The sequence below is a fragment of the Triticum dicoccoides genome, chromosome 7B, assembly GCF_002162155.2.
Source record: "Triticum dicoccoides isolate Atlit2015 ecotype Zavitan chromosome 7B, WEW_v2.0, whole genome shotgun sequence".
In the NCBI taxonomy this organism is placed as follows: Eukaryota; Viridiplantae; Streptophyta; class Magnoliopsida; order Poales; family Poaceae; genus Triticum; species Triticum dicoccoides.
This window is the reverse complement of record NC_041393.1, coordinates 489653938-489666811: the sequence shown is the minus strand read 5'-3', so window position 1 is coordinate 489666811 and position 12874 is coordinate 489653938. Positions and strand designations below refer to the sequence as shown.

Sequence of the window (12874 nt, the reverse complement as noted above, 5' to 3'; positions counted from 1 at the left end):
TCTTTTCGAGTATAGTTGTCCGACACTAATCACCTTTGCCACTTCTCCTACCCCCTCCATCCAGATATATAGGGCTTAATTTGTATTTCGAAATTTAGTTTGACCATTAACAAGATCAGTACTATATGAGATGTTTGTTATAAATTATACAATTGGAAACTCCTATCAAATATGAATTCAACGGTATACTTTTGATACCATATACTCCCTCCGTTTCTAAATATAAGTCTTTGTAGAGATTTCACTATGAACTACATACTGATGGATATAGATGCATTTTAAGTGTGGATTCATTTATTTTGCTTCGTATGTAGTCCACCTAGTGAAATCTCTACAAAGACTTACATTTAGGAACGTAGGGAGTATCTCATATAATTATCAATTTTGTTGACAATCAAACAAAAACTCAAACATATATATCTCATATAATATTGATCTTGTTGACAATCAAACTAAATCTCAAAATACGAATTAAACCCTATATATCTAGTTAGAGGGAGTAATATTTTAGAAGAACGCCCTCAATTTTTTGTGCGGGCATTAAATGGGCCTTTCCAAGCTGTAGCGGATGAGAGTATTAATAGGGCCTTTTCTGTAGTAGTGATATGATTTCATACCCAAATCCATGCACAGTTAGTTTTAAGGACAGTAGCTTGTTGACATGCCATGTTGACATGTTGTCAAGTGGTTGCGCTGGTCCAGTCCAGCAAGTATGTGAGCCATCTCTTCGCTCTAACCTAACCATAACACTTGTCGGCTTGTCTATGCGAAGGAAAGAGACAAAAAAAAAATAGGGGAGCTTGTATGCAAATATAATAAATATGAAAAAAAGAGCCCCAGTGTACATGCTTATATGCAAGAGCCCCAGTGTACATGCTTATATGCAAATATAATAAATATGAAAAAAGAGAAAAGGAGAAGATGGAAAAGAAAGTACTAGTCTAATGGCCAATCTTATTATGAGTATAAGTATCATTTTAAATCTTAATGCTGATGACTCAAATGACATGGGGTCAATATATAGCTGTCAGTAAGCTATTATATATACTAGCCTTGTTCTTAATAGAGTTCGAGCGCTGTACGTAGGTCAGAAGTCAGATCCGTTATTTCAGGCGCTTCTTTCTCTAGGCCTGGTGTTACTGAAAATGGAATCTGGTTAACTGTCAAGTGGCAAAGCCTTGATGACTTTCAAGCCTCCAAGCTTCATTCTGCATCGCAAGTTTCAAAGATTCTCCAAGGCAAAGCCTTGATGACTTTCAAGTCTAGATGGCTCACGAAGTCACCGGTCTTATATAGACTACCGATCCACTGATCACACCGGATCAAGCATGGATGCAAGTAGTGGATCAGTACTTTATTATACAGCCAAGGGAGTAGTTGCGTAGAGTAATACTGATCCAATGTCCACATGTACATCAAGAATTCCAGGAATGGATATGAAACTAGCGGGCGACTATAAAGATGCACCGGATGAATCACATCAATCACAGAATCAAACGTCTCAATCCACCTTACCATTCCCCACGGCGCCTGCATCACCATCGTGCTGCTTCTTGTGCTGCGCACAGCTCACCGTCCGTGGAGTCGCGTCGTAAGTGCTGGTGCCGCGAAAGGACGACTAGCACGCTACAGCTCCCCAGTGAGTTCTCCCTGCCCTCTTGTTCGAGAGCCTGATCAGTCGTGGGTCCATTCCTCCACGAAACTGTCCAAGTATGTGTGGTAGAAAACGTATGCATCCTCTTGGCACTCTCAGTTCCACACTTCCCCTAGTCCTTGTCCTCTGCTCCCTTGTCCATGCATCTTCATTAGGTGCTACGGCACTCCAAAATGATTCGAACACCGATCTCCATGCTCTCCGCTGCCTTAAACTCCATCTCACCAGCTCTGCTAGACTCCTAGCCTCCTGGGAAAATGATTCGCTGCAGTTCTGCGGTTGGTCCGGTGTTACTTGCAGCAAGAGACACGCATCTCGTGTCGTTGCACTGGACCTCGAGTCCCTTGACCTCAATGGACAGATACCGCCTTGTGTAGGCAATCTCACTTTCCTCAGGAGAATCCACATCCCAAACAATCAACTTACTGGCCAAATACCACCTGAACTTGGCCGTCTAAATAGGCTGCAGTACCTTAACCTCAGCACAAATCATCTTACTGGCACTATCCCGAGCACTCTGTCTTCATGCTTTCACCTTCAAATTATTGATCTTGGGAGTAACTCCCTTCATGGTGAAATCCCCCCAACCCTGAGCCGGTGTTCACATATCCAACAGCTCAACTTGGATCACAACATGCTCAGTGGAGGCATCCCACAAGGGTTGGGGATGCTACAAAACCTTTCGGTTTTGGATCTTGCTAGCAATAGTCTGACAGGCGACATCCCACTTTCACTTGGAAGCAGTTCTTATCTTCATTCTGTTGTTCTCACAAACAATAGCCTCACAGGACCTATCCCACCTCATCTAGCGAATAGTTCATCACTTCAACTTTTATCCTTGACAAGAAATAGCCTGGGTGGAGAGATTCCTTCTGCGCTGTTTAACAGCACGTCACTTCAAAAGTTATCACTAGGACTGAACAACTTTGTTGGGTCCATACCAGCTTCGTCAAACATTGATTCACCCTTACAATACCTTATCTTGCAATCAAATAATCTTTCTGGCACCATACCTCCTTCTTTAGGGAATTTTTCTTCACTTCGCCTCCTCTCGCTAGCAGATAATAATTTCCAAGGTAGAATCCCGATGAGTATAGGCAATATTCCATACCTGCAAGTACTAGATCTCACTTACAACTTCTTGTCAGGGACTGTCCCTGGCACTCTCTACAACATGTCAGCACTTACATACCTTGGCATGGGTACAAACATACTTGTAGGGGAAATTCCATATAACATCGGGTATACCCTTCCAAATATCCAGACTTTGATTATGCAAGGAAACCAATTCCAAGGCCAAATCCCCACTTCACTAGCCAACACAACAAATCTTCAGATGATCAACCTCCGAGAGAATCAATTCCATGGTATTGTTCCTTCTCTTGGGACTCTTCTTAGTCTAGTCGATCTAGATCTAGGTGGAAATCAACTTGAAGCAGGAGATTGGTCTTTCTTATCCTCATTGGCCAATTGCACACAACTGGTGAAGTTGCGTTTGGATGAAAATAACCTTCAGGGTGTCATGCCCAATTCCATTGGAAGCCTTTCAAAAAGCTTAGGGTTACTGTTATTGAGATCAAATAAAATATCTGGCATTATACCACAGGAGATACAGTACTTGACAAGCCTCGAACTTCTTTACATGGACCACAACTTGCTTACTGGATATATTCCTGAATCACTTGGAAATCTTCCAAACTTGTTTGTCTTAAGCTTGTTCAAGAACAAACTTTCCGGATCAATTCCGCTTTCTGTTGGTAATCTGAGTCAACTGAGCGAGCTCTATTTACAAGAAAATAATTTGAGTGGTCCTATCCCAGGAGCCTTAGCAGGCTGCAAAAAGTTGGAACTACTGAACCTCTCTTGTAACAGCTTTGATGGGAGAATACCAAAGGAGCTCTTTACTCTTGTTTCCCTTTCCCAGTGTCTGGACTTGTCTCACAACCAACTCTCTGGACAGATACCTCTGGAGATTGGCAGCCTGAAAAATCTTGGGCCACTGAATATTTCCCATAATCAACTGTCTGGACAAATACCCCCCACTCTAGGTCAGTGCGTCCATTTGGAGTCCCTCCACATGGAGGATAACCTGTTTCATGGGAAAATCCCTCACTCGTTAGTAAATTTGGGAGGAATCATTGAGATGGATCTATCTCAAAACAACTTATCTGGTGAAATCCCTGACTTCTTTAAGTTCTTTAAGTCTATGAAGCTTCTCAATTTGTCCTTCAACAATCTCGAAGGTCCAGTACCAGCAGATGCAATATTTCAGAATGGAAGCAAGGTTTTCATTCAAGGGAACGTGAAGTTATGTATCAGCATTCCATTGCTGCAGCTGCCATTTTGCAATGCAGAGGCACCCAAACAAAGGAATGTCTCCAGCATTTTCAAGATGGTAGGATTTACAGTTCTTTCTTTGGTCCTGTTATCATGCTTTGCAACCATTATTTTGAAGAAGAAAAAGAAAATCAAACAAGAAGCTCATCCATCCTGCAAAGAGTTGAAGAAGTTCACATATGCAAATTTAGTGAGAGCAACAAATGGTTTCTCACCAGATAACTTGGTCGGTTCAGGAAAATATGGGTCTGTGTACAGAGGTAGAATTGAATCTGAAGAACATGAAGTTGCCATCAAAGTTTTCAAACTCAATCAACTCGGAGCACCAAAAAGCTTCATTGCTGAGTGCAAGGCGTTGAGAAACACTCGTCACAGGAATCTTATAAGGGTGATTACAGCATGCTCAACCATTGATCCAACAGGACATGATTTCAAAGCTATTGTTCTTGAATATAGTGTTAACGGCGACCTGGAAAGTTGGCTCCATCCAACAGTCCATGAGGTTGGTCAGAGAAAGCCATTGAGTTTCGGTACAAGAATAGTAATAGCAGTGGACATAGCTGCTGCTTTGGATTACCTCCATAACCAATGTGTGCCTCCTATGGCACACTGTGATCTGAAGCCTAGCAATGTCCTTTTGGATGATTTCATGGGCGCCCGTGTTGGCGATTTTGGGTTGGCTAAGTTTCTGCATAGTCATAATTCTTCGGACATTCATAGTTCTACAAGCTTAGTGGGGCCAAGAGGATCGGTTGGATACATTGCACCAGGTAATAATTTCTAAAGAGAGGTTGCTTTGTTTTTAACTATGGAGTCATCATCTTAGAAATGCAAGTTGTGTTAATTGATTGTTTGAATGCATACTGCAGAATATGGCTTTGGGAGCAAAATCTCTACTGAGGGCGATGTATACAGCTATGGAGTCATCATCTTAGAAATGCTAACAGGAAAGCGCCCAACTGATGAGATGTTTAAAGATGGCCTGAGCCTTTACAAATTTGTTGAAAAATCATTTCCTCAAAAGATTGAGGAGATTCTAGACCCTAGAATAGTTCCAGGTTATAGGGATGAAGGTGAAGATGCAGGCGGTGATTTAGACCGGGAAACTCATCCAATGGTTGCAATGAACTGCATCATAAAGCTCATTGAGCTTGGGTTGTTGTGCTCTGCAGAGACACCTAAAGATCGGCCAACTATACAGCACATATACAATGAAGTTATCACAATCAAAGAATCACTCTCAGAATTGCATGGCTGAGGAAAAGGAAAAATGCATACGATGCCTTGAAGAAGACTAGTTTTACGTTTCCTGACTAAAAGTACTTGTTTTGTCCAAAAGGAAAAGTCTCTTGTGATGCTTTCCCTACCCTGCCCCTCCCCTGTATCTTGTGATTTTTCTTTTACTTTGCCGCACCGAACCGGCACCACTGTAAACCCTACCTATCTTAATATAATGAAGCAGGCCAGCTGCATTCGTCCATTTTTTTTATTGTGTATGCAAACTTGAACCAACCTAGCTATATGGGCTGGTTAACCTCCTAATATTCCAAAATCAGGCTGAATCACACCCTAGTACTGTACACACAACATAACCTCATTTTCACTGACCTGGATGGATGTACAAAGGGGCGGTGGCTGCTCTGAAACCTTTGGTCGAACAGGTGGTGGGCGTTCATGCCCATCCAGGGGCGCCGCTCGCAGTTGGACCTACAGGCAAGCACACCGTTGGTGGAGGGCGCGAGCGCCTGGTCGGCCACTGGTCTTTCTCACGGTCCGCGCACAACGATCCTGCATCTAGAAGCATCCTCGAAATCGGGTTCAAGGTCAGGACTCAGGAATGAAGACAGCAAGAGGGTAGTAACATGCTGCGAAAGCAACTACTCCCTCCGTTCCTAAATATAAGTCTTTGTAGAGATTCCAATAAGAGACTACATACGGAGCAAAATGAATGAACCTATACTCTAAACTATGTCTATATACATTCGTATGTAGTCCATAGTGAAATTTCTAGAAAGACTTATATTTAGGAACGGAGGGGGTACTACATAGTAATACTATATCTGCCTGTCTTCAACTCAGCTGCGTGAATGTTACAAACGGAAGAAATTTCAGGCTAGTTGCTTGGCCACTGGCGGACTGAAACCTCTAGTGCCAAGTAAGTACTAGTACGTATGTCAGTACGCATATCTTAGATACATGTATGGCCAGTCTCGGTTGCGACGAGTCCATCCATGCCTAGCATAACAAGGAACAACATGCTAGTACGTACTACAAGTGGATCAGATCGACGACTGACTCCAACAAATTCATTCAAGTCATATCAATCCCAGAGCAGAGCACGCGCTCATGGACGATGGATGTCAACGCCCCATTTCCCATCGAAACGTATGTTGACTGCACGCAGTCTATGTTCCTTTTCCTCCGAAAAGAACTGCACACATGTGTACTGCTTAAGAGCAATTGGGCAAATATCAATGTCGTACGCACACCCTCTGTAAAGAAGTATAAGAGTGTTCCCTTATAAAGATCTAAACGCTCTTATATTTCTTCACGCAAGTTGTACATCATACCTCTCAAAACTAGAATCTAACGCACACCTTTATTTGTTGAAGTAGATTGGAACGGTACAAAGATCAATAATATGACAGCACTGAGATTACATGTCCACAGAGGTAACACGGCAGTAACCGCAGCAAGCAAGCATTTGCTCGTAGCGCCCCAACAGTTGGCAATTCAGTATTATTCCGGGAGAGGAGGACTTCTGCAGTTCGTACGGTGGGTGGCTGCATCAAGGAGTACACGTTGAAGTGCCGTAGGCGAAATCTGATGACTTGCCGGTGACTCTTTTTTTTTTTTTTTTTGAACCTTGAGGACAGTGGGAAAGGCTCCCACTGAATTTGTATTATTAGCTGTTAGAGAGTCTTCTTGCCTGGGTCTTTAGCATCTATATCCATAGTTCCAGGAGGTTGGCGTGGCGGACCATCACGGCTAGATCCGCGCGGACCTTCAGGAACTGCAAGATCAGGATCTTCGCAAACTTTCTGATCAGGATGTGTTTTCGGCGAAGGCTCGCAAGTCACAGGAACTCAATGTTTAGAAATCACAATTGAGTGCGTCAGCAGCAAGTTACCTGGAGCGGCTGGAGGCTGAACGGCAGGAGCAGCCGGAGTGCCAGTTCCTGGAGCCGCAGGCGGAACCGCGGCGGAGGAGAAGAAAGAGCTCTGATGTGGCTTCCTGTGCGACATGAGCAGCAGCAGGGAGCGCAGAGACAGAGACGAGCGTGGAGCAAGTGCCATCCCCATTAGCTAGGCAAAGGAATGGAGACCGAGACAGTCTCTCTAGTGGTTGCGTCGAAATGAAGTCGATCTGCGATATGGCTGCCTCCGAACCAACCGCTGGCAGGGGGTTTTATGCATTTGGAAATCAGAAATGTTGCAAGTCAACGAGGCGCCTAGAGGGCTACCTCTCCCAATGATTCCTCCATTAACTAATGCATGACCATCAAAGGTAGGAAAGTCAATGACAAAAAAAGGGAAGACGTGCGTTCATACTTCAGCCAGCTACCATGCCGTTCTGGCTAAGTTGCCTGTATGGGTATTCATGCATTCCGATATCAGGAATGTCAAATCTCGCTGAGGTACCTTCCCCGGCGGCGGCGGCGGGCGCGGCGACTTCAAGAACTATGTGTTCATTATTCGTCAAGATGAGGCATGCGTTCACACTGTACCTCATGCTGCTGTTCGAGGGGGTGGCTGGGACAAATGCAATGTGAGCAGAGGTTGGACGCATCGTCCTGCCGAACTGTCCCTGTCTGAGAAATGAGAGGTCAAATCTGTTAGCGTCCAAATGCATGCACACAATATTAGCAATATTCTACAAGCCAAAATCTGGTCCAAAAGCATGTGGTCATGTATCATCCCAGTTCCCACCGTATCGATCGTTGACCGTGAAGTTGCTATCTAGAGGGCTTAGCTACTATCCCTCTCCATAGTTGAGTACTTAAACATCCTCTTACAAATCAGAGCTTTCATCCACATACTCCTGCAAACAATAACAATGGCATCTTCGGGTGTCTTCTTTCCAGGTTTTGTTTGGTTTCTATGCCTCTTTGGCTTTGTTTGCTGCCTGCCATTAGCCATCTGCAATGAGACCGAAAATGATAGACAATCCCTCCTTTGCTTCAAGTCCCGGCTCTCGGGTCCAGCAGGAGTTTTAGCTTCATGGAGCAACACGTCCCTCGACGTTTGCGAGTGGCATGGGATCACCTGCAGCACGGTGTCCCCTCAGCGTGTGATTGCGCTGGACCTTGACTCAGAAGGCATCTCAGGCTCCATATCACCTTGCATTGCCAACCTGACCTCTCTTACAAGGCTGCAACTGTCAAATAATAGCTTCAATGGCGGCATACCATCAGAGCTTGGCCTCCTTAGCCGGCTCCGCGACCTTAACCTCAGCATGAACACTTTGGAAGGTAACATCCCGCCTGAACTCTCTGCATGTTCGCAACTCCAAATCCTTGGTTTGTGGAACAATTCCCTCCACGGAGACATTCCACCTAGCCTTGGCCAATGCAAACATCTTCAAGAGATTAACCTTAGCAACAACAAGCTCCAAGGAAGCATCCCTTCTGCTTTTGGGAATCTCCCTGAGCTGCGCATACTAGTTCTTGCTAGAACTGGGCTTACCGGCAACATACCTCCGTCTTTAGGCAGCAGCCCTCATCTCACATATGTCGATCTTGGGAACAATGCTCTCTTAGGGGTCATCCCAGAGTTCCTAGCAAACAGTTCATCTCTTCAAGTACTTAGACTCATGAAAAATAATTTTACTGGAAAACTCCCAAGTGCTATTTGCCTCCAACAGAACAGTATTGTTGGTTCAATACCTTCTGTTACTGCCACATCTCCCCCAATTAAATATCTCTACTTAAGGAAGAACCATCTGTCAGGAATAATACCTTCCTCACTAGGCAACCTGTCCTCCCTGGTTCATCTTCGCCTTGCAGAAAATCAGTTAGTTGGGAGCATCCCAGAGAGCTTAGGTTATATTCCTACACTAGAGACATTGACCTTGGACATAAACAACTTATCTGGGCCAGTCCCATTGTCTTTACTCAACATGTCATCCCTCACAGTTCTTGCCATCGCAAAAAACTCTCTTGTCGGAAAATTACCCTTCGACATCGGCCACACACTTCCAAATATTCAGAGATTAATACTATCAGAGAACAGTTTTGATGGGCCAATCCCAGCCTCTCTTCTCAAAGCTTACAGCCTACGCATGCTTCACCTGGATAATAATAGGTTTACTGGATCCATACCATTCTTCGGTTCACTGCAAAATTTAGAGAAACTTGATCTGGGGCACAACAAGCTAGAAGCAGGTGATTGGGGCTTTGTCTCTTCACTATCAAATTGCTCCAGGTTGAGTATGCTGGGGCTGGATGGAAACAACCTTCAAGGGAAATTACCAAGTTCTATTGGCAATCTTTCCAATAGTCTTGAGTCATTGTGGCTAAGTAGCAACCAAATTCATGGGCCTATACCACCTGAGATTGGCAACCTTAAGAGCCTCAATAATTTGTACATGGGTAACAATCTTCTCACTGGAAATATACCACCAACACTTGGGAAACTGCATAGATTGGTCTATCTATCCTTTGCAGAAAACCGGCTTGTCCAGCTGAGTGTGCTGAAACTGGATTGGAACAACTTTAGTGGAAGGATACCAGCAAGTATAGCACATTGCACTCAACTCAGTATACTCAACCTTGCTCACAACTCACTAGTTGGGAGTATACCAAGCAAAATCTTCAAAATCTCTACACTTACTGAAGAGTTGGACTTGTCACACAATTACTTGTCTGGAGAAATGCCTGACGTCGGCAATCTGATTCATCTGAAGAAAATGAACATGTCAAATAACAGGCTGTCTGGCGACATACCATCAACTCTCGGCCAGTGTGTGGACCTGGAGTATCTTGAGATGCAAAGCAACTTCTTTATAGGAAGCATTCCACAGTCTTTTGCTAGATTGTCCAACATAAAAAATATGGATATTTCTCAGAACAATTTGTCTGGAGAAATACCAGAGCCTCTCAAATCCTTGAAACACCTCCAATACCTCAATTTATCCTTCAACCAGTTTCATGGACCAATTCCCAAAGGTGGTGTTTTTGACATTGCTGGTGCAGTATCAATTGAAAGAAATTATCATCTGTGTACAAGCATTCCAACAGGAGGTATGTCCCTTTGCTCTGCACTGGTTGACAAGAAAAGAAAACACAAGTCTTTGGTTCTTGTCCTAGAGATTGTGTTGCCCATTGTTGGTGTCACTATGATCATTATGTCATGTATTGTGATAATTTATCGGAAGAAGAGAATGCAAGCCAATCTCCATTTGCAACATGTCAATGAGCACACAAAAAAGATATCATATGAAGACATTTTAAAGGCGACAGATAGATTCTCTTCTGCAAACTTAATTGGTTCTGGATCATTTGGAAGGGTTTATAAGGGCAGTCTCCAGTTTCAAGAAGATCAAGTTGCCATCAAGATTTTTGACCTCGACATTTATGGAGCACATAGGAGCTTCATAGCAGAGTGTGAAGCCCTTCGTAATGTGCGCCATCGAAATCTTGTAAAAATCATTACTTCATGCTCTTCAGTGGATCATACTGGGGCAGATTTCAAGGCCCTAGTGTTCCCATACATGCCAAATGGTAACCTAGAAATGTGGCTACACCCGGTGGATCGTGAACATGGTGAAAGAAATACTCTGTCTTTAAGCCAAAGGATTAATGTAGCCTTGGATGTAGCAATTGCTTTGGATTATCTTCACAACCAGTGTGCATCTCCAATTATGCATTGCGACTTGAAGCCAAGCAATATTCTTTTGGGTCTTGATATGGCTGCATATGTCACCGATTTCGGCCTAGCAAGATTTTTGTTCAGCGCACCAAATGCACATCAACACAGTTCAATAAGTGTCTGCCACCTAAAAGGATCCATAGGATACATTCCACCAGGTTTGATAAGCTTCTTCTCAAAAGAAATTAGTTTTGTTTATAGAGTTGTGCAAATAATGATTATCCTTTAATTTTATTGTGTTCGTAAATGTAAATGCAGAGTATGGCATGAGCCAACAGATAACAACCAAGGGTGATGTCTACAGTTTTGGAGTGCTTCTGTTACAACTGATAACAGGGTGCAGTCCAACTGGTGAAAAATTCAGTGATGGTATAAGCCTTCATGAATTTGTTGATAGAGCATTTAGAAAGAATATTCATGAGGTTGTTGATCCCACAATGCTACAAGATGACAGGAATGCAGCTGACCTGATGAAGAATTGTGTTATCCCACTGGTCGCAATCGGCATCTCTTGCTCCACGACATCACCAAAAGACCGGCCAGATATGGGACAAGTTTCTACTGAGATCCTTAGAATCAAGCACGCGGCCTCACACATGCGTGCCAGATGAGGCAAAGATTTGGAAGATGGCAACTTGCAACAGAATCGCAACTAAAGAAGAAAAGTGATGTAACTACGTAATGGTGTTTTCCTTTTAGGATTCAGTTACTGGCATTTCCAAACAGTAATATTCTCTTTCTGCAATAGCATTTCGTGTAATTTTTTTTCTTTTAGTTTTGTTGAGTAGTAACTCTGTAAGCACCATCCAAGGGATTATTAAGGCTCAAATGTCCAATCAGATTGATTTAGATGTTTTTAGAAGGTGATTTTGGATCCGAATGAGAATCAAAGCTCGAATCTGCACATGAATGCAAATGCTGGTCCTATGGGAGATTTGGCAGGAAAGGAACAAGTGCGCTTTCAGGGGCGAGATCGCCTCCGCACACGAGGTTGTCGCCGCAATCAGACGAGCAATCCAGCTATGGCGCCTAGCCGGAGCAAAATGCATTGAGACCCCCTTTGGGGAACCTCCATGAGAGACTGTTAATTCTCTGGCAGCCAATAGGGCTGCAGTTTTCTTTATTTTCAGTTTCCTTTTCATCCCTGATCTTAGGATGACCAGCATTTTATCTTCCGTTGCTTCCTGCTAATCATCAATCAAAGCCAGCAATTTGCTGGATCTTTCAAAATAAAATAAAAAATCTGCACATGAATTCAACAAAAAAATAAAATCCCCTACAGAGTAGCTCGAACTGAGTCGAGACTCTCAAGACCCCAGCCTATTTCGCCCAATCCCCGTGGAAGATCACCCCAGATCAAGCAGACAGGCATGGCGCTTGTACCTGTTCGCCGGTGAACCTAGCGGCGGCGCTGCTTCGCGCCGACTCCCGCCGGGGCCCGCTGGTGATGCCGCTGCTTGGGCCCCGCCACACATTGGCCCTGTCCTCGCAAGCCTGCAGGCTCCGCCGTCGTCGAAGCTCGGGGCGCCTGCAGCTAGCGTGGTCGTGCCAGCACCGGGGCTCAGTGGCTCACCCTGTTGTTTCACGGGCGAAACTGCTGTGTGTTGATTTCTACGCATACGATAGTTGTACGATGGCCAATTCATCGATGTGCTGCACTTCGGTGCTTTGCGTGGACGGTGTAATCGCGAAACTACTGTTCATTAATATCACGGATAAATTCATTTCAGACAATGGACAGACAATGGACCCAATCACATTCGGCACATCATTAATCCAAAGGTAAATGTTTATACCCGGCACGCGGGCCAAACTTTGGGCGGAGGCGCGCGGGACGTTCGATCGCTCGATCGTGCGCTCTTTTCCAATCGTTTTCTTTTTCCACCCGATCTTCTTCCCCACGACGCGGACGTCAGGGGGCACCAGCACCACCAGGCATCAGCCCCCGCCGTCACCGCCGGCATACACGTCGTCGGCTGCGACGCCAGCACCCTCCGCCATGCGCCCCCTCCTC

The 12874-nt window shown here is 44.4% G+C and overlaps 1 protein-coding gene, 1 long non-coding RNA gene and 1 pseudogene across 2 annotated transcripts; 2 read left to right on the top strand and 1 right to left on the bottom strand.

Annotated features, from left to right (window-relative positions):
* The first annotated feature begins 1278 nt into the window (after positions 1-1278).
* LOC119340394 (probable LRR receptor-like serine/threonine-protein kinase At3g47570) lies at positions 1279-5943 on the top strand. Its single transcript, XM_037612307.1, has 2 exons — positions 1279-4761; positions 4861-5943. Exons 1-2 carry the CDS (start codon positions 1713-1715, stop codon positions 5247-5249), a joined length of 3438 nt encoding a protein of 1145 aa, XP_037468204.1. The 5' UTR covers positions 1279-1712; the 3' UTR covers positions 5250-5943.
* Positions 5944-6571: 628 nt separating this feature from the next.
* Positions 6572-7375, bottom strand: LOC119340396. Its single transcript, XR_005164519.1, has 2 exons — positions 7122-7375; positions 6572-7019 (listed from the first exon to the last, which is right to left on the bottom strand). It is a non-coding gene; the product is annotated as an uncharacterized LOC119340396 (long non-coding RNA).
* Positions 7376-7534: 159 nt separating this feature from the next.
* LOC119340395 lies at positions 7535-12420 on the top strand (annotated as a pseudogene).
* Positions 12421-12874: the final 454 nt, after the last annotated feature.

What these genes read in the sequence shown, in the direction of transcription:
- LOC119340394 (XM_037612307.1), top strand. Translation starts at nt 1,713, where the DNA reads ATGTGTGGTAGAAAACGTATGCATCCTCTTGGCACTCTCAGTTCCACA. An exon ending in GGTTGGATACATTGCACCAG is followed by an intron (nt 4,762 to 4,860) that starts GTAATAATTTCT and finishes TGCATACTGCAG; the next exon opens with AATATGGCTTTGGGAGCAAA.